Source organism: Leptopilina heterotoma, unplaced genomic scaffold, assembly GCF_015476425.1.
Source record: "Leptopilina heterotoma isolate Lh14 unplaced genomic scaffold, ASM1547642v1 Lhet_54, whole genome shotgun sequence".
Lineage (NCBI taxonomy): Eukaryota > Metazoa > Arthropoda > Insecta > Hymenoptera > Figitidae > Leptopilina > Leptopilina heterotoma.
The window spans coordinates 6,466,111-6,492,278 of NW_025111118.1; the positions used below are offsets into that span (position 1 = coordinate 6,466,111).

General features: G+C 23.7%; 1 protein-coding gene across 2 annotated transcripts in view; it reads right to left on the reverse strand.

Moving 5' to 3' along the window:
* The window catches only part of LOC122508477 (insulin-like growth factor 2 mRNA-binding protein 1), a 59,444-nt gene extending 33,676 nt beyond the window's left edge, over positions 1–25,768 (reverse strand). The window contains exon 1 of one of the 2 annotated variants that reach the window (XM_043621854.1): positions 25,128–25,768. In XM_043621854.1, the coding sequence (XP_043477789.1) occupies positions 25,128–25,213 (86 nt within the window). In that variant the 5' untranslated portion in view covers positions 25,214–25,768. The remainder of the gene's footprint in view (positions 1–25,127) is intronic. The other variant, XM_043621855.1, reaches the window with a different exon arrangement.
* Between the last annotated feature and the right edge of the window lie 400 nt (positions 25,769–26,168).

Genomic DNA, 26,168 nt, shown 5'->3' on the forward strand with positions numbered 1-26,168 from the left:
GCCTCCGTTTTTCGCTGTCTAGAAGAAGCAAAAAAAAAAAAAATAAATAAGTATTTTATATTCGCCGAAAGGAGAAAAGGATGTAAATTGCATGAAAAACTCGAGTCTTTTATGACTTTTTAAGTCTTAATTAGTAATTAAAGACTACAGGAAAGTGCATCTCTCTCGCGATCCCTCTTCAAGTTGCACCCTCCAAATGTACCTACTTAAAAATTATTTCAGTACAAGGGTAGTTGCACACTCTTATTTTTACTTTTTTTACTCCCACTAGCACTATATTAAAAAAAAAATTTTTTGTTCGTTTTTTTTACATTTTTAAAGAAAAAAATATTTTTTTTCTACGAAATAATAATTAATCAAACGAATTTTTTGTTGACAAAAATAAATAATTAATTACTACTGTTCATATTTTCAAAAATTTTTTTTTAATTTTCACGAAAGAATTCAATTATTTTCTAAATTTTTAATAAATCCTTATAAACAATTCAATTATTTTTTTTAAACAGTAAAATCATTACAAGAATTCAATGATTTTCAAAACAATTTTAATTGAATTCCTCGGATGAATTCAAATATTTTCAAATATTTTCAAATATTTCCATAAATTTCAATTATGTCCTAAAATTTTAATAAATTCTTCGAAACAATTCAACTATTTTTATAAATAGTAAAATTCTTCGCAAGAATTCAATTATTTTTAATCAAATTTAAATAAAATTACATGAAAGAATTTATTTATTTTCAAAAATTTCCATAAAATGCAATTTCAAGAATAATTTAAAATTCTTAAAAAATAATTTAATTTATCTCAAAATATTTTTAAAAAATTCTGTATAAAAATTAAATTACTTTTAATGCAATTTTTAAATAATATATATTCGTCAAAAAAATTGAAAGTATTCAATTATTTTCAAAAAATAATAAAATTCTTGTGATGAATTTAATTATTTTGAGTATACTTAATTTTAATAAAATTCTTTAAAGAAATTCCATTGTTTTCGAAACAACTTTAATTGAATTTCTCGAAAAAATTTCATTTATTTTCAAATATTTCTATAAAATTCTTCATAACAATTTAAATATTTTTTAAATATTTTAATAAATTCTTCGAAACATTTCAATTATTTTTATAAATAATAAAATACTTCGCAATAATTCAATTATTTATTTATTATTATAAATAGTAAAATTCTTTGGAGGAATTCAATTATTTTCAAAACAATTTTAATTGAATTCCTCGGATGAATTCAAATATTTTCAAATATTTTCATAAATTTCAATGATGTCCTAAAATTTTAATAAATTCTTCTAAACAATTCAATTATTTTTATAAAATAGTAAAATTCTTCGCAAGAATTCAATTATTTTCAATTCATTTTTAATAAAATTCTTCTTCATAAAATTCAATTGCTTTCAAAATTTGCAATTAAAATTATTAAAGAAACTTCATTAGTTTAAAAAAAATTCAAAGAAATTCTTCAAAAGACTTTAATTAGGATTTTTAAAAATTTTAATAAAATTCTTTGCGAGAATTCAATTATTTTCCTAAATAATAAAATTCTTTGAAGGAATTCTATTATCATCAAATTTTTTGATAAAATTCTTTGCAACAATTCGATGATTTTCAATACATTAATTTTAAAATTGAAAATATTTGAAAAGAAAAATTATAAAAAAGTTAAGAAACTTCATCAAAATTATTATCATCATTTTAATTCAATTATTAATTTTCTAGAATTTTAAATTATTTTTTATGAAAATAATTGAATTCCTTAAAAAAAAATTATTATTTATAAAAATAATAATTGAATTCCTGTGACATTTTTATTATTTATGAAAATAATTAAATGTTTGCGTACAATTTTATTAAAATTTTTTTAAATAATTGAATTCTTTTTGGGAAATTTTATTAAAATAGTAGATATTGAAATATTTTATTTTTAAAAATAATTGAAATTAGGATAAGAATTTTTTTGACATTTATGAAAATAATTGAACTTTAGAGAAGAATTTTGTTATTTATAAAGATAATTGGGATTTTTACGAAATTTTTTTTCAATTTTTGTACATAGTTGGATTTTATAAGAATTTTATTTTTTTTTTAATAACTGAATTTCTGCAATTATTTGTAATTTCTCCAAAATTGAATTTTTTTAGTGTTTTCAACAAAAATTTAAATTAGAAAATTTTCAAATTCTATTATTTTTAAAATTGCTAATTTTATTTCAAAAAGGTAGTAAAAAGTTACAAGAATTGTTGCTAGTAAAATAATAATAATAATAATAATAATAATAATAGAAATAGTAATATAATAACAATAATAAACAAAATTGAAACACTAAAAAATAGAAATAAAAATTGACAAACAAATTCTGTTGGTAATTTTCGTAATACGTGATATTTTTCCCCAGGAAAAAAAGAAAATAAGAGAAATTTTTTTGGGGATGAGAGGGCAATGGATGAAAAGTGGGCGACAAATATGTAAATGAATTTAGTTTGGAGAAAAAGGAGAGAGGGCTATCAAGACAAAAGCGCGCGTGCATATAGAGAGAAAATAATGTATGAAATTCGAAACCACCCCGTTTCCCTTGTTCTCTCAAAATTAGCAAATTATGCATCGCGCTCGTACGCAAATAATGTTTCATTTATAATTGTCATTTCGTATACATATATCGTTCCGAAAAAAAATTCATGTCGCCGGTTACATACGTAATTTCTCTTCTCTTCTTTTTTTGAGAATTTCCTTTCTTCGTTTGCATTCCAGATATACACCAATTTATTTTATCTTCCGTTAACTCTCGTCGAGAGCGTAGAATGAATTATAATTTTTACATCTAATTATTCATAAAAATAAATAAAAAAAAATTTTAGTTTCTGTATTTTTGCTCCAAAAATTATAAAAGTAGTGTGACATTTTTACCTGTCAATACACAAGTACCTAATAAGAAAAATATTTATTATTTTATTCTAATATTTAATTTTCATATATTCATTTCATATTTCAACGGGAATTTTTTTCCCATGGTTTTTTCTGTACTAAATTCTTACAGTACCGAAAAAAAATCCCCAAAAAGTAGGAAAACAAACTCTCAAGAGAAAAAAAAATATTCCTAAATTTAACGAAAAATATTCCCAAAGAATAAAATGTAAAAAATGTTTCTGAAGAGATATTTCCGTTTTAGAAAACTACAGAGAGAACTAAACAGAGAGAGAGGAAGCTATTATCGTAAATAGCACTTGTTTAAAATAAAGGGCATGTCAATGGGTCCTTTAATTTTCTCGGTACTTGGAGGCTGGAGGACTCGTCGTCGTTCTGGATTTTTTTTTTGGGGAGAGAAAGAGAGAGAGAGAGAGAGAGAGAGAGAGAGAGAGAGAGAGAGAGAGAGAGAGAGAGAGAGAGAGAGAGAGAGAGAGAGAGAGAGAAAACAGTTTTACGATCAACAAAATCGACTGCCAAATTTCTCGTTTATTACCCGGGACGCCGACGGCATATTATAAACGTTCTTTCGTTTGACTTGTACGAGTTCACGATAAACATGCCGAGAAACAATTATTACCCCTTAACGCCCGAGGGAAATCTTTCATTAAACATGGGCGATTTTAATCAAAACGGATTATCAGATTCCAATTATCAGCACACAAAGTCACAAACACACAAAATTTCCTTTTCCATCACAAATTTCACAGATTTTACTCTAATAATAATAATTTTTTTTGCCACACAAAAAGTTTTTTTCTAATAAATTATATTGTGTTCGAAACAAAATATTTTTTGGCACAAATAAATACTTTCTTTGGCTCTCAAATAAATATTTTCTTTGGCACAAATAAATATTTTCTTTGTCACAAATAAATATTTTATTTGTCACATATTATAATTATATTTTATTTGTCACAAATAAATATTTTCTTTGTCACAAATAAATTTTCGATTTCAGTCAAATTAGCTCGAAAAAAAATTTTTCCGCTAAATGACAAATATTTATTTTCTCTCTCCTCAAACAAAAAAAAAACTTTTTATCTCGCAGAAAAATAAATAGAAACTTCAAAAAAAAATATCTATTTTTTTTATAGATAAAATTTCTTTTTCGAGAAAAATTCAGAAAGAAAAAAAATTATTAACTCGGCCCTGTTTATGCCACCCACATTGTTCACAACAATATCCCCGTCTATGTAACGTAACTTTTTTTTATTTAAACACAGAAAAGATAAAGGATATCATTTTATCCAAACACGATAAATCCACTGTATACAATAACTTACACAATTTCTTTTTCTTTTCCTTTATCTCGCTTATAAAAAAAAGAGAGAAACAAGAAACAAGAAAAAACAGAAAATTATATAATAAAAAAAGTTTCTTTCTTCTCTCATTTTGGAAAATTTTTAAATATTTTGGAAAAAATCTTTTTTTTTTCTCAACATAGAAGTAAGGATATCAAATTGAGACAAAAAAGGAATCAAAAGTGTTGCGAAGCAACATTTTTGATTCCTTTTTTGTCTCAATTTGACATCCTTAGAAAAATTGTGAAACAAAAATAGCAAGAAAAAACCGAAAATTATAAAAAAAAATTCCTTTCTTCTTATTTTATGAAAATCCCCTTTTTAGTATTAAAGTAAAAAAAATATCAATCTCAAAATAAATTGAAGAGTTACAAAAGAAAATGAAACAGAAAAGTATAACAAAAAAAATTCCTTTTTTCTCATTTTTGACGAAAACTTCCATTGTAATATGAAAGTGAAAAAAATATGAATCTCAAATTAAATTCGCGAGTTTCAAAAAAAAAAAAAAGAAAACAGAAAATTATAACAAAAAAATTCCTTTCTTCTCATTTTGGAAAATCCCTTTTCAGTATAAAAGTTAAAAATAATTATTCTCAAAATATATTCACGAGTTTTTAAAAAAAAAGAAACAGAAAAATATAACAAAAAATTTCCTTTCTTCTCATTTTGAAAATTTCTTTTTCTGTATAAAAGTAATAAAAGTAATTTCAAAATAAATTTGCGAGTTACAAATGAAATAGAAATAGAAAATTATAACAAAAAAAATTTCTTTCTTCTCATTTTACGAAAATTCCTGTTTTAGTATTAAAGTGAAAAAAATATCAATCTCAAAATAAATTCACGAGTTTAAAAAAACAAAAGAAACAGAAAATTATAACAAAAAAATTCCTTTCTTCTCATTTGGTGAAAAAATTCACCGAAAAATTACATTTTCAGTATAAAAGTAAAAAATAATTAATTTCAAAATATATTCACGAGTTTCAAAAAAAAAGAAACAGAAAATTTTAACAAAAAATTCCCTTCTTCCTATTTTGAAAATTCCCTCTTTACGGCCTAAAAGTAAAAAAAGCAGTCTCAAATTATATTTGCAAGTTACAAAAGAAATAGAAATAGAAAATTTTAATTGGAGGGTAAACCTATATTTTCAACCATTATGAAGAAAATATTTTAAATATTTAATAAAATTATTTTTGTAGTAATTTTTTGAGAGGAATTCAATGGTCAGAAAATATTTTGACCATTTTTGAATTTTTATTTTTTCCAAAAATTGATAGATTATGAAATCCATACGTAATTTTGTAAAAAACATGTTTTTGTCTCCATAAAAAAATTGCCGAATGAAAAAATTAATATTTACAAAAGTTTTAGCATTTAAAACAAAAATAGTTTTCAGGTTAAGAATTTTAAAAAAATATGATTATTATTAATTAATTTTATTGCACGAAGACTCATTTGTTTTTATGTTCTGAAATTAGTTTAAAAAAAACAAACGAATTTTCGTACAATAAAATTTAATAATAATCATATTTTTTTAAATTCTTAACCTGAAAACTATTTTTTTTGTTGAAAAAATACTAAAACTTTTGTAAATAGTCATTTTTTTATTCAGTAATTTTTTTATGGAGACAAAAACATATTTTCTACAAAATTACGTATGGATTTCAAAATCTATCAATTTTAAAATAAAATAAAAATTCAAAAAGTGTCAAAATATTTTCTCACCAATTTTTTTTATAACCTATTGAATTCCTCTCAAAAAATTACTTTAAAAATTACTTTAATTAAAATATTTAAAATATTTTCTTCATATATAGTTGAAAATATAAGTTTACCCTCCTCTTAACAAAAAAATTCCTTTCTTCCCATTTTGGAAATTCCCTTTTCGGTATAAAAGTAAAAAATAAATTCGCGAGTGTACTTTCAAAAAAAAAAAAAAAAAGAAAAATATAATTTATATGAGGGGAAACTGTCCGTGGATGCTTGATCAAAAGAGAGGAGAAAAAAGAGAAAAAAAAGAGAGACAGAGAGAGAGAGAGAGAAATGAAGAGGGAAAAATTGATGGCATTTTCAGTGAGTGAGAGTGAAAGTAAAAGGGAGAAATAGTAAAGATATTCGTTTGGAAGGATCAAAGGGGGAGGAATTACATTGCGATTGTGTGTGTGTGTGTATTCGGGAAAGAAGGGAAAAGAGGGGAGGGGGTAAACATTGCGTTTCAAGAGCGAGGGTTGTGAGGAGGGCAACCTTGACCCGGGGATGAACGACCCTCCGCGCGCATGGCACCCCTCTCTTTTTTTCTCTCTTCCCCACTGCTATTCAGGATTTCTGCTTTAACCACCCCACCCCCCTCCTCCCTCGCTCTCTTTCCTTCTCTTCCTTATAGAGAGAGAGAGAGAGAGAGGGAGAAATCCCCATTCCCTTCATTTCATTTTTCACCACCCCCCCCCCACCCTCTCTTTCTAAAACCACCCAATTCACAACCCTCCGAAAAAACCACCACCGTTTCCCTTTCTTCCAACAACCACCCACACCTACAAGGACAACGCATCACCCCCCCCCCCTCTCCTCCCTCAACCATCGCCTTCGCTTATTTCCATTTCCCTTTAACTAACTGCGAATCCAGTGCACTTTCGCTTGGCGCGCACAAGAGCTTATATACCCCAAAATAAAATAAGGGTACATAATAAAAGGAGCGTATATATATATATTTTTTTTGTTTGTGTTTAAAAAAGCAGAACCTCCTTTAGTTGGGTATTTTTCTTTTAGGGCAATTAGGCATTTTTTTGTTTTATTTCAATAAGCTATTTTTTTTTACTCATTGAGGGTGTTTTTGTTTTGTTTATCTTTTTTTTGTGTATTTTTTAACTTTTGGTTATAACTTTTTTAACTTTTGGTTTATTTCTTGTATTTTTTATTTATTTATTGTATTTTTGGTTTATTTATTGTATTTTTGTTTATTTATTTTATTTTTTATTTGTTTTTGTATTTTTGGTTTATTTATTGTATTTTTGGTTCATTTATTGTATTTTTTGTTTATTTCTTGTATTATTTGTTTAATTATTGTATTTTTTCATACTTATATATTGTATTTTCTGTTTTTCTCATTTTTTTGCTTTATTTTGTTTTTTATTATTCACATTTTTTACTAGTTTTTGTTTTTTTATTGTCCTAAAGTTTTCAATGTTATAATAAACGAAACTTTTCTTCTGCTTAAAATTTTTTTTTTAATTAACCATCCAAATGAGAAAATTAATTAAAATTAAATATTTACTGAGTAAAAAATTAATTTTTTCAATATACAAAAGTTATTTTTCAAATTTACTAATTTAAAAACAAAAAGTCAGTTATTAATTAAAATTCGTTAAAATTTTTACTAATTTAAATTTCGAGAGTAGGGGCATAAACCATATTTTTCCTTCTCCTGCTTTTTGTTGAAAATATGACTTACCATTTTAATATGCAAATGTTGTAAACAAAAAATATTGTAGATGTAAAGTAATCTCACCTGAAACAGAAAGAAATTTAATAAATTAGTTTTACAGTTTAAAGACAATTTATATTTAAAGAATAAATAAAAATAAAGTATAAAGTTGCTGGTGTTTGAAAAAAAATATTTTATTCAAAAGAATTTTTTTAAAAAATTTTTTACAGAAAATACTACAGAAAATATTATTGCCATTTTACAATCATAATAATAATGGTGACAATAAAACTAATAATAAATAATAATAAAAGCAACAACAATAGTAATTTCTACTAGTTTATTAGTAAAATTCACGAATTCCAAAGCAAAAAGTCAGTCACTTATTCAAATCAGTAAACATTTTTTCTACAAAATTTTTTACATATATATTTTAAATTCAGAAAGATAATAAATAATAATTGAATTTACAATCAGAAAAGGGCAGCAAAAAGCAATAAAAATTATCTTATGAAAAATTAAAGAAGAGTAACAACCGAACTTAGGAATAAAAATTCTCAAGTTAAAAAATCGACTCCAAAAAGAAGTTAAATTTTTTATAGAATCTCGTTTGGTGGTAAATATTAACTACTTTTTCGCAGTGTAATAACCGAAGTTAAAAAAAAAGTTAATAAGTAAAAATTACTTATTTATTAGTAAAATTTACAAATAAATAAAAAATTACTTATTTATTACTGAAATTTTCAAATAAATAAAAAATTTACTTAAAAAATAAAGTCAATCATTAATTTAAATTAGTAAACATTTTTTCAATTTAAATCTAGAGTAAAAAATCAATTTCAATAGTTTAATGATCGAAATGACAATAGTGAGAAAATTCTCCCAGAATGCAAATTTCGCGAAATAATAATAAAATAAAAATAATTTACCGATAAAAACCGGATATAGATACTTAGTGAATTTACACATATGAATATATTCCCCTGTCCAATATTCTATCCAACACCTGTAATAACATATTTGAACACGTACCCAATAGTGGATAATGATAGTGATGATAGTCTAGATTAAGGAACGTTTCTATGATATATATAATTTGCAACGTTTACGATATTGAAGCAGAAGAGAGAGAGAGAGAGAGAGAGAATTTTTTTTAAAGAAGAGCTTCAAAAGTTGTGGTAACAACTTTTGAAAAAAAAGCAAAAAATTGGTAGGGGATTTCGAATCGAGGTCGCATATTGGCATGATCATGTCAGGACAAAAGTGGAACTCTGACGCCAAAAAGAACTTTCCTAAAAGCGCAGGAGCCAAAATAAGAAGAGGAGTCTGACATTCCTCAATAGTCTTCTTCTTCTTCTTCTTCTTCTCTCACGATACGAATTTTTTTTTCCTTTTTCCCCCCACTTTTTTTTTATTTAACATGTGTGTAAATGCAGAATCGTGTTTGTGTGACTTTATATACAATATAAACGACAGGTATGTATATATATGTATAATATGTGTATAATAGTTTGGAAGTTTTCGACTTTTAAAGGTTCGCGTTTATTCGCGGTAAAACGCGACGACCCACGCCTGCGCTTAAAGGAACAAGGCCTCCTTCTAGGAAACTCATGGGTCTGCGGTCAAATTATTTATGGCGATGCGAAATTAAGAGTTTCGCTCCGTTTGAGGAGAAGCCGATCGGCTTGATTTTTGCGTCCTTGGTTTATATACCATCGACAGAGCGCGGTCTGCTTCTCTTTTTCTTTATTTATTTATTTTTTCTTGTCCTTTTCTTTTCTTTTCTTTTTTTAAAAACAATTTTATCGGTTTTTCCTTTTTTTTTTTATTGAACAATTTTGTTTCGTTTTTCTTTATTTTAAATTTAAACAATTTTGTCTCTTTCTGTTTTTCACTTCTTTTTTCATTAAACAATTTTTTCGAGTTTTTTCTTTCTTTTTTTCTAAACAATTTTGATTTGAATGAAAATGAAATTAATTCTTTTCGAAAAGTCCCGAAATTTAAGAAACAGTAAAATAAGAAAAACAAGAAGGAAAAATAGTAAAATAGACAATAAATAGTGAAAGAAGGAAAAAATAAAAGTAAAAATAAAGAAAAGTAAAAAAAGAAATGCAAAGAGTAAAAGTAGTAAAAAAGAAAATAAATAGCGAAAGAAACAAAAATTAAAAAAATAAAGAAAAGTAGAAAAGAAAAACAAAGAGTAAAAAATAGTAAAATAGATAATAAATAGTGGAAGAAAGAAAAAATAAAGAAAAGTAAAAAAAGGAAGCAAAAAGTAAAAATAGTAAGAAAAAAAAATAATGAAGGAAAGAAAAAAACAAAAGTAAAAATAAAGAAAAAAAAGAAAAGTAAACAATAAAAAAAGAAAAGTAAAAAAACAGAAAAAAGATAAGTAAAAATAAAAAAGAGAAACTTAATGTAAAAATAGTAAAATAAGAGAAGAAAAATTATAAATTATAAAAAATTATAAAACTCTTAAAAAATAGTGCAAAATAAAAATAGTGAGAAATTTGCACCCAAAAAAAGGAATAAAATAAAAAAAATACAAAATAAAGATTAAAATGATACAAATTCCCCTTCTCTCTCTCTCTCTCTTACTCTCTTTCTCTCCTTTCTTATCTTTTATTTCACGCATGTAGTTCAAAACCTTTTCGCCACTCTCTTCCTCATTTCTCTTTCGCCATCCTCGTTTTTCCTCCCACTTTGTTCATGTCGTGTCCCTTCCTTTCGTATATAGTCCCAGAAAATAATCAATACTTTTAGAAGGTGCGTGGGTGAAGTGTATAACACGCCTGTCTGTGGCAAACTCTTCTGAATCGTGAAATTCACCGACAAAATATATATTTTCCTGCATTTCCGGTTCTTTTTTCCCTTATAATTTTCTCCAACTCTTACAGGCAAACATTTTTCAATTTCCAATTTTAAATTTCAATTTTCCCATTTGAAAGTAAAATTAAAATTTCCACATTTAAAATATTAAATAAAAATTAAATTTTTACAATTTAAAATCAAATGAAAATTAAATTTTTACAATTTAAAATCAAATGAAAATTAAATTTTTGCAATTTAAAATCAAATGAAAATTAAATTTTTACAGTTTAAAATCAAATAAAAATAAAATTTTTTACAATTTAAAATCAAATAAAAATTTTTACATTTAAAATCAAATGAAAATTAAATTTTTTCATTTAAAATCAAATAAAAATTAAATTTTTACATTAAATTTATAAAATTTTACCTATTACAAAATTTATTTTATTTTTATCTATTCAAAGAATAAAATTATTAAATTATCTGAAAAATTATAATAATATTATGACCCAGGGAAAAAAAAATTCACCTGGAACAGCGATAAGTTTCTCTAGAATAGCAAAAGTCTTAACTAAAACAAAAAATAACTAAAAATTTCGCTAAAATAAAGTAAAATTCGTAGTTATTCAAAGAAAAAGTTTCTTTCCGTGTATAATAATAAATAATATTCTGAATTTAATTGCATCTTGATTTTAATTACTTTCAATATTAAAAAAACCGCTTTTCTACACTTCCGAAAAAATCTGAATAAAAAATCCCCTTAAAATAGTAACTTTTACTCGGTTATAAATAAAAATATAAATTCAAATTAAATGTTCTGATAATAAAAAAAATTCAAAATTCAAACGTCGTGCCGATGATAAATATTAATTAACAATTAAATTATTAAATAAATAATTAAAATTATTAAATTAATAATTATAAAATTATTAATTTAATAATTAAACCGACGAAGACATTTTACAATTACAGAATGGTCACAAGTTTCAGTTTATCAATTTTCCTGACAATTTACTGACATAAAAATTACTTTCCCTGACAAAATTCTTTTTATAAGACGAAAAATCAGTAAAATTGATGAAATTTAATAATTTATACAAATTATAATTATAACCCTTCCTGAATTCAATTATTTTCCATAATTTTCAACTAAACTTCATCTCTAAATCAATTATTTAAAATAATTTTCCGAATATTCTTCGACAATTAAATTATTTGAATACGAAAATTCAATTTTTCACAATAATTGTATAACTGTTCACGTTTTTTTCTTAAATTTATTAAAGTATAATATTTTCAAAAAATAATTAAACTTTCGAAGAATTTTAATTATAAACATGACCACGATTTCTTCAAAATTCTAATAAGTCTAAAAAAGTAAATTTTTATTTGCTTTATTCGAAGATAATTATAAATCTTAAAAATTGATGATAGAAAAATTCTAAGAATTAAGTAGTTTTTAAAAATATTTTGATGTAATTTTTTTGCAAACAATTGAATTTCTCAAGAGTTTTTGTATTATTCAAAGAAAAAAACTAATTAATTTTCTGATGAATTTTAATGAAATATTTTGAACATGATTCTTTTCTCCAAAAATATTAGAAATAATTCTAAAATGTTATTATTTTTTGTACGTATTTCAATTATCGGAAATATTTAATTGAAAGTACTGAAAATACTGAATTTAAAAAAATTAGAAGTTAATTTTCATTTTCAAAATTTATTTATATTTACGTTTAAAGATTTTTTCATTAAAATTTTTGAAAATTTAATCATTTTGAAAATTTGCAATTAAAATTCTTCGAAAGTTTATTTTCCAAAATTCTAACAAAATACTTGAAAAAAATGAATTATTTTCAATTAAATTTTACAAAATATCAATTATTCAAAATCTTTTTAATTGTAAATTGTATATTTCGAAAATTTAAATAGAAAAATGATTCAAAATTAATTTTTGAAATCTTTGTTTATAGTTATTTTTTTGCACTATAAAAATTGAAATGAGTTACATTCAATACTAAAAAATATATTTTGTTGCAATATTTGACAGAAAAGTCGAGAAACTCGCCATTTTTGAAAATAAAGTCGAAAAAAATTTCAATTTTCTAAATTTCTCGGACAAAAAATTTTTTTCCTTACATTTTCTTACTTTACTGCAAAAAAATTTTTTTTCTGACATTTCCCTGACTTTACTGACTTTACTAACATGTGGCCACCCTGAATAAGAAATAAAAAATTCTCCACTCGCCAACAGCATAATTTTTCTGCAGATATCAAATTGAGACAAAAAACAAATCAAAAGTGTTGCGAAGCAATATTTTGATTCCTTTTTTGTCTCAATTTGATATTTGCAGAAAAATTGTGAGCATTAAAATCTGAATTTAACATTTTTTTTCGTTATTTTCCGTCACATTTTACATTAGAATAAAAAAAAAAGAGAGAAAGAGGGGGCTTTATATGAATAATAAAAGAAACAGGGGGTTATGAACAATATAATCGAATATATATTAATTAAATTTTAAATATAAACGCCCGACGACATGTTTCATTGACAAAAGGAGATGAGAGAAAGTGCGCTCTCGCGTTATACGAATAGTCGATTTTATTTCCGTTATTAACGAGAGCAAATACCCCGAGACGTGAATACATTTATATATTTTACAAAAGCTTAAGTCACCGAGATGAAGCATCTTCTGTTTGCTGAATTTAATTAAAATTTCGTCCACACTGACTTTATTATAGACCGGCGCCGTTTTCCAATTGCTCCAATAATTGATCAAAGACACGATCTTTTTTTTTGAACCACTGCCGACGCTTTTCAAATATATTTTTAAGAAAAGACATGCGACAACAATTCTCAATATATTGAATTATTCGACAGTTCATTTCAATTTATTTCCCGCACTGAAATGGAGAAATATTTTCAGAAAAATTCCTAAAAGTTGAAACAAAATTTATTTTACTAAATTTAATAAAAATTTCTATCTCATTATTATTATTATAATTATATTATTATTATTAAGAATATAATTATATTATAATTATAATTATTTATCGAGTTAATAATTTAATTATAATCACTATAAATATTATTATTAGTAGTACCTAATATTTATAAGCTAAAATTTTTTTTCTTTGGTTCTATTTTTAGTAAATAAATAATAGAGTGATTGATTAATAAAGACATTAATAAAAAAAAAATATATGTAAAATATATTTCTGTGTTTTTATTTTAAGGCGTGAAATTTCTTTGTTAATGAGAAAAATAATGAAACTGATGGAGCAGAAGGAGAGAAATTAATTATAATCCATTTAAGATAAAACTTGAGCTAAATGCTCAGCTCAGCGTATAGATATTTCTAAAGGAATGCTCTTCTACGAAATGATCGAGTAGCTAAGAAAGACCTGACCAAGGTGCAAAAGACACTCGCTTAAAAGATAATAATATAATAAACGAGGCACGCTCAAAGAACTCGAAATGAGAATAAAAAAATACCGCATTATACGATAAACATCAATTAATGAACAAAATTTACAAATTATCCAGATAATTACGCTCTAGACCATAGATTACAAAATTTTTTTTTTTAATTTAATACCAATTAGTCCTTTTTTCAAATTTTTATTTCAATTTTTGAATTCAAATTTCTATTTCAATTTTTTTTTCGAATTTCCAATTTAAATTTTTATTTCAAATTCCAAATTGGAATTTATATTTTGAATTTTAAATTCGAATTTTTATTTCAAAATTTATTTATTAATTTTTCTTTCAAAACTCTTATTTTTGTGCAATTTCAATATTTGATTAAATTTTCCTTTGAAATTATTATTTTGAATTTTTATTTCGATTTTTATTTCGATTTTTGTACTTCGTATTTTTATTTCGAATTTTTAGTTCGAATTTGTAACTTCTAATTTTCATTTCGATTAAATTTTTTATCTCGAATTGTTTCAATTAATTAATTAATTAATTAATTAATAGCAAAATGAATGTTAATTAGTATTAACATAAATACTAATTGCTAGCAAAAAAAATATTAATTATTAGCAACAGAAATACTAAATACTAATTTCTAGCAAAATAAATACTAATTATTAACAATACTAAATACTAATTGCTAGCAACATAAATACTAAATACTAATTCATATTAATATAAATACTAATTGCTAGCAAAAGAAATATTATTTATTAGGAGCTCATACTAAATACTAATTTCTAGCAAAAAAATTTACTAATTATTAACAATACTGAATACTAATTACTAGCCACCTAAATACTAAAAACTAATTCCTATTAACATAAATACTTATTGCTAGCAAAAAAAATATTAATTATTAGTAACAGAAATACTAAATACTAATTTCTAGCAAAGTGAATACTAATTATTAACAATATAAATACTAACTATTAATTTCTAGCAAAAGAAATACTAAATACTAATTGCTAGCAACATAAATATTAAATACTAATTCCTATTAACATAAATATTAATTACTAACAATAAAAATACTAAATACTAATAGCTAGCAACATAAATATTAATTATTAGCAACAGAAATACTAAATACTAATTTCTAGCAAAGGAAATACTAATTATTAACAATATAAATACTAAATATTAATTTCTAGCAAAAGAAATACTAAATACTAATTGCTAGCAACATAAATATTAAATACTAATTCCTATTAACATAAATATTAATTACTAACAATAAAAATACTAAATACTAATAGCTAGCAACATAAATATTAATTATTAGCAACAGAAATACTAAATACTAATTTCTAGCAAAGGAAATACTAATTATTAACAATATAAATACTAAATATTAATTTCTAGCAAAAGAAATACTAAATACTAATTGCTAGCAACATAAATATTAAATACTAATTCCTATTAACATAAATATTAATTACTAATAATAAAAATACTAAATACTAATAGCTAGCAACATAAATATTAATTATTAGCAACAGAAATACTAAATACTAATTTCTAGCAAAGGAAATACTAATTATTAACAATATAAATACTAAATATTAATTTCTAGCAAAAGAAATACTAAATACTAATTGCTAGCAACATAAATATTAAATGCTAATTCCTATTAACATAAATATTAATTACTAACAATAAAAATACTAAATACTAATAGCTAGCAACATAAATATTAATTATTAGCAACAGAAATACTAAATACTAATTTCTAGCAACATAAATGCTAAATACTAATTGCTAGCAACATAAATACCAAATACTAATTCCTATTAACATAAACAATTATTATTAACAATATAAATAGTAAATACTAATTGTTAACAACATAAGTACCAATTATCAACCATATAAATACTAAATATTAGCAGTATAATTACTAATTAGTAATAGTAAATACTAAGTACTAATTACTAATGCAATAAAATGTATAGACAAATTTCTTTAGTAATTATTATTTTAAAAATAGTTTGGATAATTACTAAAACAAACTACCACTGCTAATTACTAATGGGGTAATTAATATAAAGTAATAATAAACAATTAGTAATTAGTAATTTTAAATTACTAAAACACGTTTTAGTAAAAAAAAAATTTTTTTTTAAATAATTACTATTTTAAAAATTACTTTGTACAGCGTAATAAAGTAGAATTCAATTAATAAAATGGCAATAGGCGCGCACTCACAGAATGTAAATGCAAGTGAACGAAAGGGGTTGTTCAACTAGTGACAACTTGTATGCTAATGAGGCTCGAGCTTGATTCAAAAATGGCGTTGATCTCCCGACATCGCCATTTTTACGCACCTTTATTTACTTTCTCCTTCAATTTTTTTTTCCTTTTTTTCTGTCATTAAAAAACAAAATTTAAACAAAAAAAAAATTTTTTTTCTATTTTCCGCGGTTTAGAGTGTTTTTTTTTTGTTGTGAACAAAAAAGGGAAAAATTTATGCATTATTGCATTAATTCGCATAAACAGAAAGAATTTCCTCATTTTTTCTTCTTGTTTTGTTGTAAACATTTTTTTATTTTTTTATTTTTTTATTTAATTTATTATTTAAAATTAGTCGTTAAATAACAAAAATAATTTTTTAACTCCTCTTTTTTAAGTTTTGTATGCAAGTTTTCTTACAGTTTCAAATTTTTACATTTCAACTCGAATCAAAACGAAAAATTTTTTTTTTTACTATTTAACAAGCTATTTAATTTATTCTTTAAAATAAGTCCTTAAATAAGAAAAATAATTTTTTAACTCGCTTTTTTTAATAATTGTTCTACAAGTTTTCTTAGTTTTTAATTTTCTACAACTGGAAACTAAATCGAAACTAGAAAGTCGAAAAAAGAAAAAAAATGCGAAAAAAAAATTGTACAAAGAAAAAGAGGTACACGAAGCCAAACAATTTTTCTTTGTTCGTGAATATTTTCTAAGCTTCATTGCACATTCAATTCAAGGTCTCGATTAACAAATTTGACGGAATTCCAATAAAGAGACAAAAAAAAAAGAAGACGAAGAAATAACTAAAAATAACCTAAAATTACCAAGAATGAAATTAAAATATTCCTTATTGCCTAATACGATATTTTTTTCCCCACGTCAAAGAAAAAAAAACACTATTCTAATGAAATCTTTTCCGAAAAAAAAGATATTCATCAACGTTCTGTTAATTATTTACAATATATGTTAAAAAGGGCTAGAAATTTACAAACTTTAATTAAATTTTTTTCCACTTCTCAAAAATATATTTCAACTCTAAGCCACTATGTGTATGTGTGTATTCTAAAATTTTATTCAACTTTCCATTTGGAAAGATAAAGGATAGAGAAAAAGAGAGTTTACAAAATTTTCAGAAGAGAACTAAATCCACAGGTATAAATACATGTACAATAAAGGTTTCCTGTTAAAACCTTAAACTCGTATATACTAAATATATAAAAATGTATGTGTTTGTGTGTGTAGGTATGCGTTGACCTGGCCCAGGTCTTTTCACAGTTCCTAGAAATCGAACAAAGTCGACGTCCCTTTCCTTTACGAACTTGAGAATGAACTAATCGCAGCTGCCAATTCTGTTATTTATTCTCTATATAACAGAGAGCAACATTTTCAAAACTAAGTTTCCTGCGTGTGTACCGAATCAACTCTCAAAAAAAAAAAAAAAAAAATTCAATATATTCTTTCTCTCTCAAAATCTAACACGACACACTTCATATAAAATCGTTCACAAAATTTTTAATTCATCATATTTATCAAAAAAAAAGAGAAAAAAAGGTTCCCTTGAAATTCTTTCAAATTTCTTTCAGTATTTGAATTTAGGAAGAAGAAAAAAATTCTCGTTACACTTCACTGGAGACGGAAAAAACGGCGTGGAATCAAATTTAAAATTTATCTCCAGCTGTAAATTCACTGGAGTCTGAATTTTAAGATTGGTTTTCGTTTAACTAATCAGCGGTAGTTGATTGCCTTTTTCTTTGCTGTTTGGTATTTAATTGCTCATTACGTTGCTGAAAATGAAAAATATGAAAATATTGATCAAAAATAGTAAAAATTGGTTTTACTTTGTAAACAATAAAAGTTACTCTATTTTTCTGTGTTCGCAAATTTTTTTTTGCTTTCCTAACATAATTTCTAATTTTGACAGTAAATATTAGTTATTCTGACAGTAAATACTAATTTTGCAACCAGTAAATACCAATTATGTTGTCATTGAATAATAAGTCAGCAGTAAATAATAATGTTGCCAGTAAATAGTAATTATGTTCTCAGTAAATACTAATTATGTTAAGTAAATACAAAGTCACCAGCAAACAATATTTATGTTGCCATTAAAAACTAATTATGTTTACAAAAAAATAATTATGTTGACAGTAAATACTAATTATGTTTGTCAGTAAATACTAAATACTAATTATGTTACCAGTAAATACTAAGCCACCAGTAAAAAATATTTACGTTGCCAGTAAAAATGTATTTATATTGTCAGTGAAAAATAATTATGTTGCCTGTAATTTACAATATTTTTCCAAAATTTTCTTTAATTATTTTATTATAATTAATTAAAGTCCTAATATTTATTTATTAATTAATAAAAAATATTTCTGTGAAAAAAATAGACTTAAACTTTTTCAACCTCTTCCACTACTGAATTCTAATTTAACCAACTGAAAATTGAATCAATTTCAAATTTTTGAAGCATGAAAAAATGAAAATTAATCAATGAACATTAAAATGAACGAAATTTATTTTTCTCTTCAAAACTAAATTTTAATTAATTTAATTAAACATTAAAATGAACAAAATTTATTTTTCTCTTCAAAATTAAATTTTTATTGCAATAATTTTGCGCCGCTACAAAAAGAAAATTAATTATAAAGTTTCTGAATTTAAAATCTGTTTTTTATTTAAAAAAAAATTTTTTTAAATAAATTTTTAAAAATCAATAATTTGTGAAAATATTTTCAACAAAAATTATTTCGTTCATTTGAAAAGATTCAAAACTTGTTGATCATGCATTCGTTAAGTCTGTTATTTATTGAAAGTTACAGTAAAATTTTAAAAATAACGAAAAATTTTTCTACAAAAATTAATGTAAATAATTGTTAATAATATTGAGAAATATTCGGAAAAATCGATAAAAAATTATTGACAGAGTTTAATAGGAGAAAAAAAATACATACGAGAAAAAAAAGCTTCTTTTTTCCCGTAGTTTTCAGCATTACCGGCGGCTGTATATGACGTTTTGATAAGTCATTTCAAGCAAAAGATAGAGCCACTTACTTCAATCTAATTATCCCTAATCGTAGATTTATTCAATTAATATTTCCCCAGGAAAAAAATACAAAAATTAAAAAAAGGGAAAATTAATCCAAAAACCAAAAAAAGTGAATAAAATAAAAAATTACTCGAAAACGATTTCTTCCTCTAAAAAAAATATTTTCTTTTAATTTAGTTTTCACAAATAGTAAAAATTTCCAAAGTTCAAATTTTCATTTTTGAACTAAAATTAAAATTTCACGTTTTTTTATTTTTTTTCTTTTCTTGCAGGGAAGAATTTTTTTTCAAGCCTCACTAGGAAACTATTGAGTTTTTCATAAATTTCATATAGAGATTTCGGTACTGCAAGAAAAACAACACGTTAAGAATGTTGAATTTGAAGATTCTTGAAAAGTGGCTCTTTTCAGACATTAGACTACACTTGAATGTTTTCAGAAAAGTGCGTATAACCGGAAAACAAGGCGCGTGTGGAATATATGAGTAAAAACCTTCTAAAATTTCGAGGCATTCACTCTATAGTTGCCGCGACCAACAGCAGATAATAAATTCTACTATATATTAGATCCGCTTTTTATATTCTATTTTATGAAAATAAAAAAAAAACATTGTGCCCGTATAATTTTTTTGTTCCCCTATAAAAATATTTTCTCCCTATACAATAAATAAGAAAAGCTTTAAATCAAATACAATTTTCGGATTTTCTACCGAAAAATTACTCTATTCAATATTTTTATACTGGTTCAAATATTTTAATATTTTCTTTATTTTAAACTTCATTATAAATATTTTTATATTTTCTTTAGTTTCTATTTTATTATTAATATTTTATTCATTTTATTAATTTTATTAATTTTATTCGGTAAAAATATTGTAATATTTTTACTAAATTTTTGTATTTTATTACAAATATTTTATTCAGTTCAAATATTTAATAATATTTTTTGTATTGTCTTTTAGTAGAAAATTTTTTAATTATTTCTAAATAAAATTTTTAATAAAAAAATTTAAATAATGGAAATTATAAATAAAAATTGAAAAAAATTGTATTAATGGAATTTTAATGAAAAATTTAAAGAAAAATATATTAAAACTCAATCTTAAGAATGTGAATAATTTAGGAATGCATTAATAGAGAAAATAAGCCACTCACTGTTTTTTTTTTTTTTTACTTGAAAATGTGTTGAACAATATAGATGGCAATTGTTAACACAGTGTCTTATCAAATTTTTATTTTTTTAAATTATATACATCAAATAGAAAAATCTATGTAGATTAAACTAGTTTCAGTCATCACAGAAACGAAATTTGTCTTCGTTGACAGAATTCGTAAAAAAGGGACCTGATAAGAAATTTAAATATAAATAAAGAGACAATTTTTCAATGCAATGGGATTTATCTTTTTTTTGTTAAATATTTCTTTTTCTTAGTATTAAATTTATTTTTTGGTATTAACTTCTTTTTGGTATTAAATTTAGTATTAATTATTTTTATTATTATTTTTATTAATTATTTTTAGTATCAACTTCTGTTTGGTATTAAATTCATTTCTTAGCATTAAAATTAAGTTTTCAGTGAAGAAATATTAATTTTTTTCTATATTCTTATAAAATTTATGAATTTACTTATTTATTTATTATTTAAAAGTGTAGTACGCTCATGATTGGCCATTCAATTTTTCAATTCATTCAGCGACGACTAAAAATCGAAATGCTTTTTCTAATATTGTTAGTAATAAAAGCAAAAAAAAAAATTGTTAGTATTCTCTATTAAAAAAATTAAGTATTTTTTTCTAAAAACTACTGTTAAAAAATAACTATTTATTATAAATTAATATTACAAATACTTATTATGAAAACGAACAATAAATTACTAAAAAGAAAATTCTTCTTTGGGCAAAATTAATTCTTTTACAAAGTAGAAAGTTTTCTATTCGGCAAAAAAAAATTGAGTCTAAAGGAAATTATTTAGAGTAAGAAAAAATTATTTCTAAAACTATTTTTTCATTTGGCAAAAAAAGAATACAGTCTGAAGAAAAATTGTCAAAAAAAATGCCTTTTTGAAATTTCGATTTCCGGTTTCAAGTTTGTTTTCTCAGCAGAATTTTTTTTCACCAAAATGTAGTCTTAAGAAACTTATTTTCGAATAAAAGAAAAAATCGAGAACATTTTTTTCAAGAAAACAAGTTTCTTAAATAAAAAAAATCCCATTCTGAAAAAAATTTTTAAGTAGAAAAAATTCTTTAGAATTTTTTGAAAATTTTCAGAAAAATTTTAGAATTTTAGAAAAAAAAATTCCATTCAAAGAAAATTTTCATTCAGACAAACAGAAAAGTTTCCAAAAACTGAAGAATAAACGAAATTCCTAAAAAAGCAGTAAACTTAAACAAAAAGGGAAAAAAATTCTAAATTTCTAGAATTTTTTTTTTTTAATCATAGAACAAGTCGAAAATTCAACATTTGTATTCACAGACACGGTGTTTACCGGGAATACTATATACTGTCACCCTTCTAATGAGTCATTCCTACTTCTGGTCGGTTCATGGGGAGTCATATTTTTACGAACGCTTTTAAGTATTTTCGTATATTTGTATTATATATATATATATAAGTAGAAGAACTTTGCCAAGTCACATCTCTTTTTGTCACCACAGAAAAATCGCTGGCGCCTTCCTTATAAAAGAAAAGCGTCCGACAAAACTAAAGAGAAATACGCACAAAAGCTCCCGGTCCGTAATTATATTTCAGCCGAAAAAAGAAAACGAACGGAAAAAAAAGAGAAAAAAAAAATTGTGTGCCACGTGTGCGAAAAAGAAGAATAAGACAAAAATTTTTAAACTCTACAGAAAATCTTCGATTTAAATCATTTTACTTTTTCAAAAAGAAAAAAAAAATTATTTCTCTTCTGGGAAAACATATTTTTTCTTAAAGTCGAATTAGTAAAAATTGAACCAAGAATTTTCAAACTCAAAATTTAAGAGAATTCTCCTAGCAACAAAAAATTTCCTTTTTCTTGGAAAAAATAACTATTTATAAAAAATAAAATATAAAAATTTACACAAGAAAAAAAATTTACCAACTAAAAAATAGAACCAGAAAAAATCAGAATCAATAAAAATGAATAATTTCCCCCTCCTTTGAATTAATTGATCGCACACAAATACTTTTTTCGCTATTTCTGTCTTTTCCTTTTTTCCCTCAATAAAAAAAATCACAGAGAATAAATTTTCGTGGGCGTATAATAAGATGAGTCTCTTAGTAAGTATTTCTCTCTTTTTCTCCAATTCTCTAATTCTCCCTCTCTCTCACTCACTCTTTTTCTCTCTCTTGAATGAAATTACATGGCACACATAGTGACTTACTAAAATAGAAAAAAAAACAACCAGAATGAGAGAGAGAGAGAGAGAGAGAGAGAAAAAAAAAATAAGAGAGAGATTGCGATTGTTACGTCATGGTTCACTCGAAAAATTGTAAGAATGAAATATTTGGAGGTGATTTCCGAGAATTTTTACGTAAACGAGATAGATATAGCTTTTTATCATTTTTAATGAATGATGATATACTTTAAGGACGTGACAAACATTGCGTCATGTGTTTAGTGTAATTTTTCTCTCTCTCGTTTTTTTTTTTGTCAAGATCTATAGTTATTGCGTTAAATTTGTCACATGCCGATAAAAAACAATGTAGAAATTGTACAATTTTTTTTCCATCACCAAAAAAAAAAAAAAAAAAATGAGAAAAAATAAAAATGATGATAATTTTCTTCTTTATCGAAAAACTTGATTTTCTATTTATTTTTTTCTCTCGTTTACTTTTAATTTTAATCAAATTTATTTTGTTCTCTAAATAGTTATTCCAATATTATTATTTTAAGCAAAAAGGGAAAAAAATTCTATATTATTCAATATTATTATATTATTAATAATAATATTAATAATAATAATAATAATAAAAATTATAGTAAATAATACAAAAAATATTACAAAAAATAATTAAAATAAATAAATAACAATAAATGTAAATAATAAAATAAATAATAATAAATTAAAATATAAAATAAAATAAAATAATAGTAAATAAATAAACTATTTTTTTAATTTTTATTAATTTGAATTATATTATTATTATTATTCCATTACTATTCTTTTATTTATTTATTTCACTCTTACAATTTATTATTATTATTATTATTATTCTTATTTTATTACACTATTAAATTTTATTGTATTATTTTATTCGTTTATTTGTTCATTTATTCCTTTATTTATTTAGATATTTATTTATTTAGTGCCAATTGTCGTAAAAAATAAAAATGAAAATTATATTGTTTTATAATATAAAATTTCGAGTTTAGAAAACTTATTCTTTTCTTTAACTAAATATTATATTTAACTCCTGATTTAATACACTATTTATTTAATTTTATTTTATTGTTTATTAAATTATGTTTATTTGACCGCAAAATTGTACTTAATGGAAAACCTTTTCTGTTCGATCAAAACAATATTTTCAAATTTTACTAATATATTGAAGAGAGGAAAATTTTTCTTACGCTCAAGACACGAGAAATAGAAAATAATTTAACAAAAATTTTTTTTCACCAATAATTTACGTTTTTATATGATTTACGATTTGACTAGCAATAAACAAACCTCTGTCATTCCGCACTAATTATTTTTCAATTATTTTGCAAATAAATTTTTCCAATTTTAATTCAAATTTAATTTCTACGAAATAATGACAGAAGTTAGGTGAAAAATACGTTAAAATTTAAAGATACAGACACGATATTTTGAATTGAATACGGGAATTTCTATTAATTTTTGCCTAAAATAATAAAAATCAAAAAACCGATTATTTTTCTATTAAAATTATAATTTAAAAAATAAAAATAGAAACATGGACTAAATAAATAAGTTAAATAAATTAAATGCATAAATAAAATAAATTATTTAAATGAATAAATAAATTAATAATTATTAATGAAAGAACATTAATTAGAATCGAAAAGTTATTAATTTTCATTCGAAATGAATTTACGATAAAAAATATCCTTTAGTAAATTATTTCTTTCGGTTTCGATTTTTGAACCCGACTTTTTTTTATCACCAAGTGACAAAACTGCAATATAACAAAAATTATTTTCGAAAATTACTTTTGTATTGTATAAGAATTTTGTTTTCAAATTTTTAATTTCAAAAGTTTAAAATTCTTCCGAATGTGTCAAAATTTGGCTGATTTTAAGCAGTCAGTTTTCTTTTTCCTTTTCTCAATTATAATTATTGCTAATTAATTTTTTATTATTAATATTCTTTACTCAATATTTATCATCAAGAATTAATAAATCAATTAATTTAATTAAATCATTCCTGATATTTAATGTAAAATAATTATTAAACAATTTTCTTCACAACTTCGATTTAATTACTAAAAGTAGAAATTTCTACAAAAAATTTAGTAAAATTTAACGAACTCTGAATTAATCTTGTAATTTTTTAAACTATTTTATTTTCTGATAGTTTTCTTTATTATTATTATCGATTATCGATTTTATTGAACTTTTACCAAATAAAAACCACTCAACAATAAGTTTCTTTGAAATTTTCTACTTCCGGTTTCAATGTCAATCGCTTCATACATTAAAATTCGCGTGTATCTTTTCCACATATCGCATTCAATTACCATTCCCGGTTTCTTGGTCTTTTGAATGACTTAGAGAGTTTAGCTTAGGGCAGGTGTTTCGTTACCTATCTCAAAATAAATGAGGGGGAGGAAAAACAAGACCAAAAAAGAAGAAAAAAATTAACTCGCATCTATAAAAAGAAGTATCGCTTCTTTCGGAGCTTTCTTTTACCTTGTGCTGTCGCCGTTCTTTTCTTCAATATCCAGTCGTTCCATTTCCTTCTGTAACATTCCGGTTTCGTATTTTTCCACTGACATTTTTCCCCCTCAATTTAAAAAAAAAATTATATTTCTCTATATTATATATATTTTTTTCTCCAAAAATGGAAAAAAATTTTCTCTCACTCTTTTAAACTCTTTTCTTTTTTTAATTTTGGGTTCACTTTTTAACAATCTTCTTTTTCACTTCCGTTCTTTTTTTATAAACTTTTCAATATATATTTATAGTATTTATATTTATATAATATATAATTCATATAATATAAAATTTCTCCGTCCTCTCTTTCTCTTTATTTTTCCACATATACACAAAAGCACATACACAAAATCCCAGTCAAAAGAAAATTATTATTTCTTGACTAAAAAAGAGCATTTGAGGTAGAATCACTATTTTAATCACCATGCACTATTTTTTTCGGGTACAAAAAAAAAACAAAAAAAGGGAATGTGTATTATTTTTTTTTGTTTTGCAAGAAAAATAAGGAAGGAAATGAAAAAAAATGGGAAAATAGGATGAGAAGGTATATACGCGGTACACTAATCACACGTAGAGAGAGCGTAACACCGGCGACAGACGTTATGAGATTGGTAGCGTCGTCTCTTGTGTCTTCGAATAGCGCGTGTTCTCTCTCTCTTTCTCTCTTTCCTGGTTCTTTCTCACTTGCACTCACTATCTTTCTTTCTTTTTCCTCTTATTGCCTTCTCTCTCTTTTACTCTATTGTGCGCGTTCACTCGACACAAGGAGAGCGCACGCACACTGACCGTGACTCTCCCCCCACTTTTTTTTTGAGAGAGAGAGAGAGAGAGAGAGAGAGAGAGAGAGAGAAAGAGAGAGTATAGTGAATATTTCTCTCCCTCGCTCCCCCTTCCACCCTTGGGGTAATTCGGCTTTCACCCTTATGCGAGAGAGAAACACGTGGAAGAGAACTCCCTCCGATTAAAGGGTCCCCGCAAAGTGCCGTCACTGGACCGTTCAGGAAATGCTGATGTTCA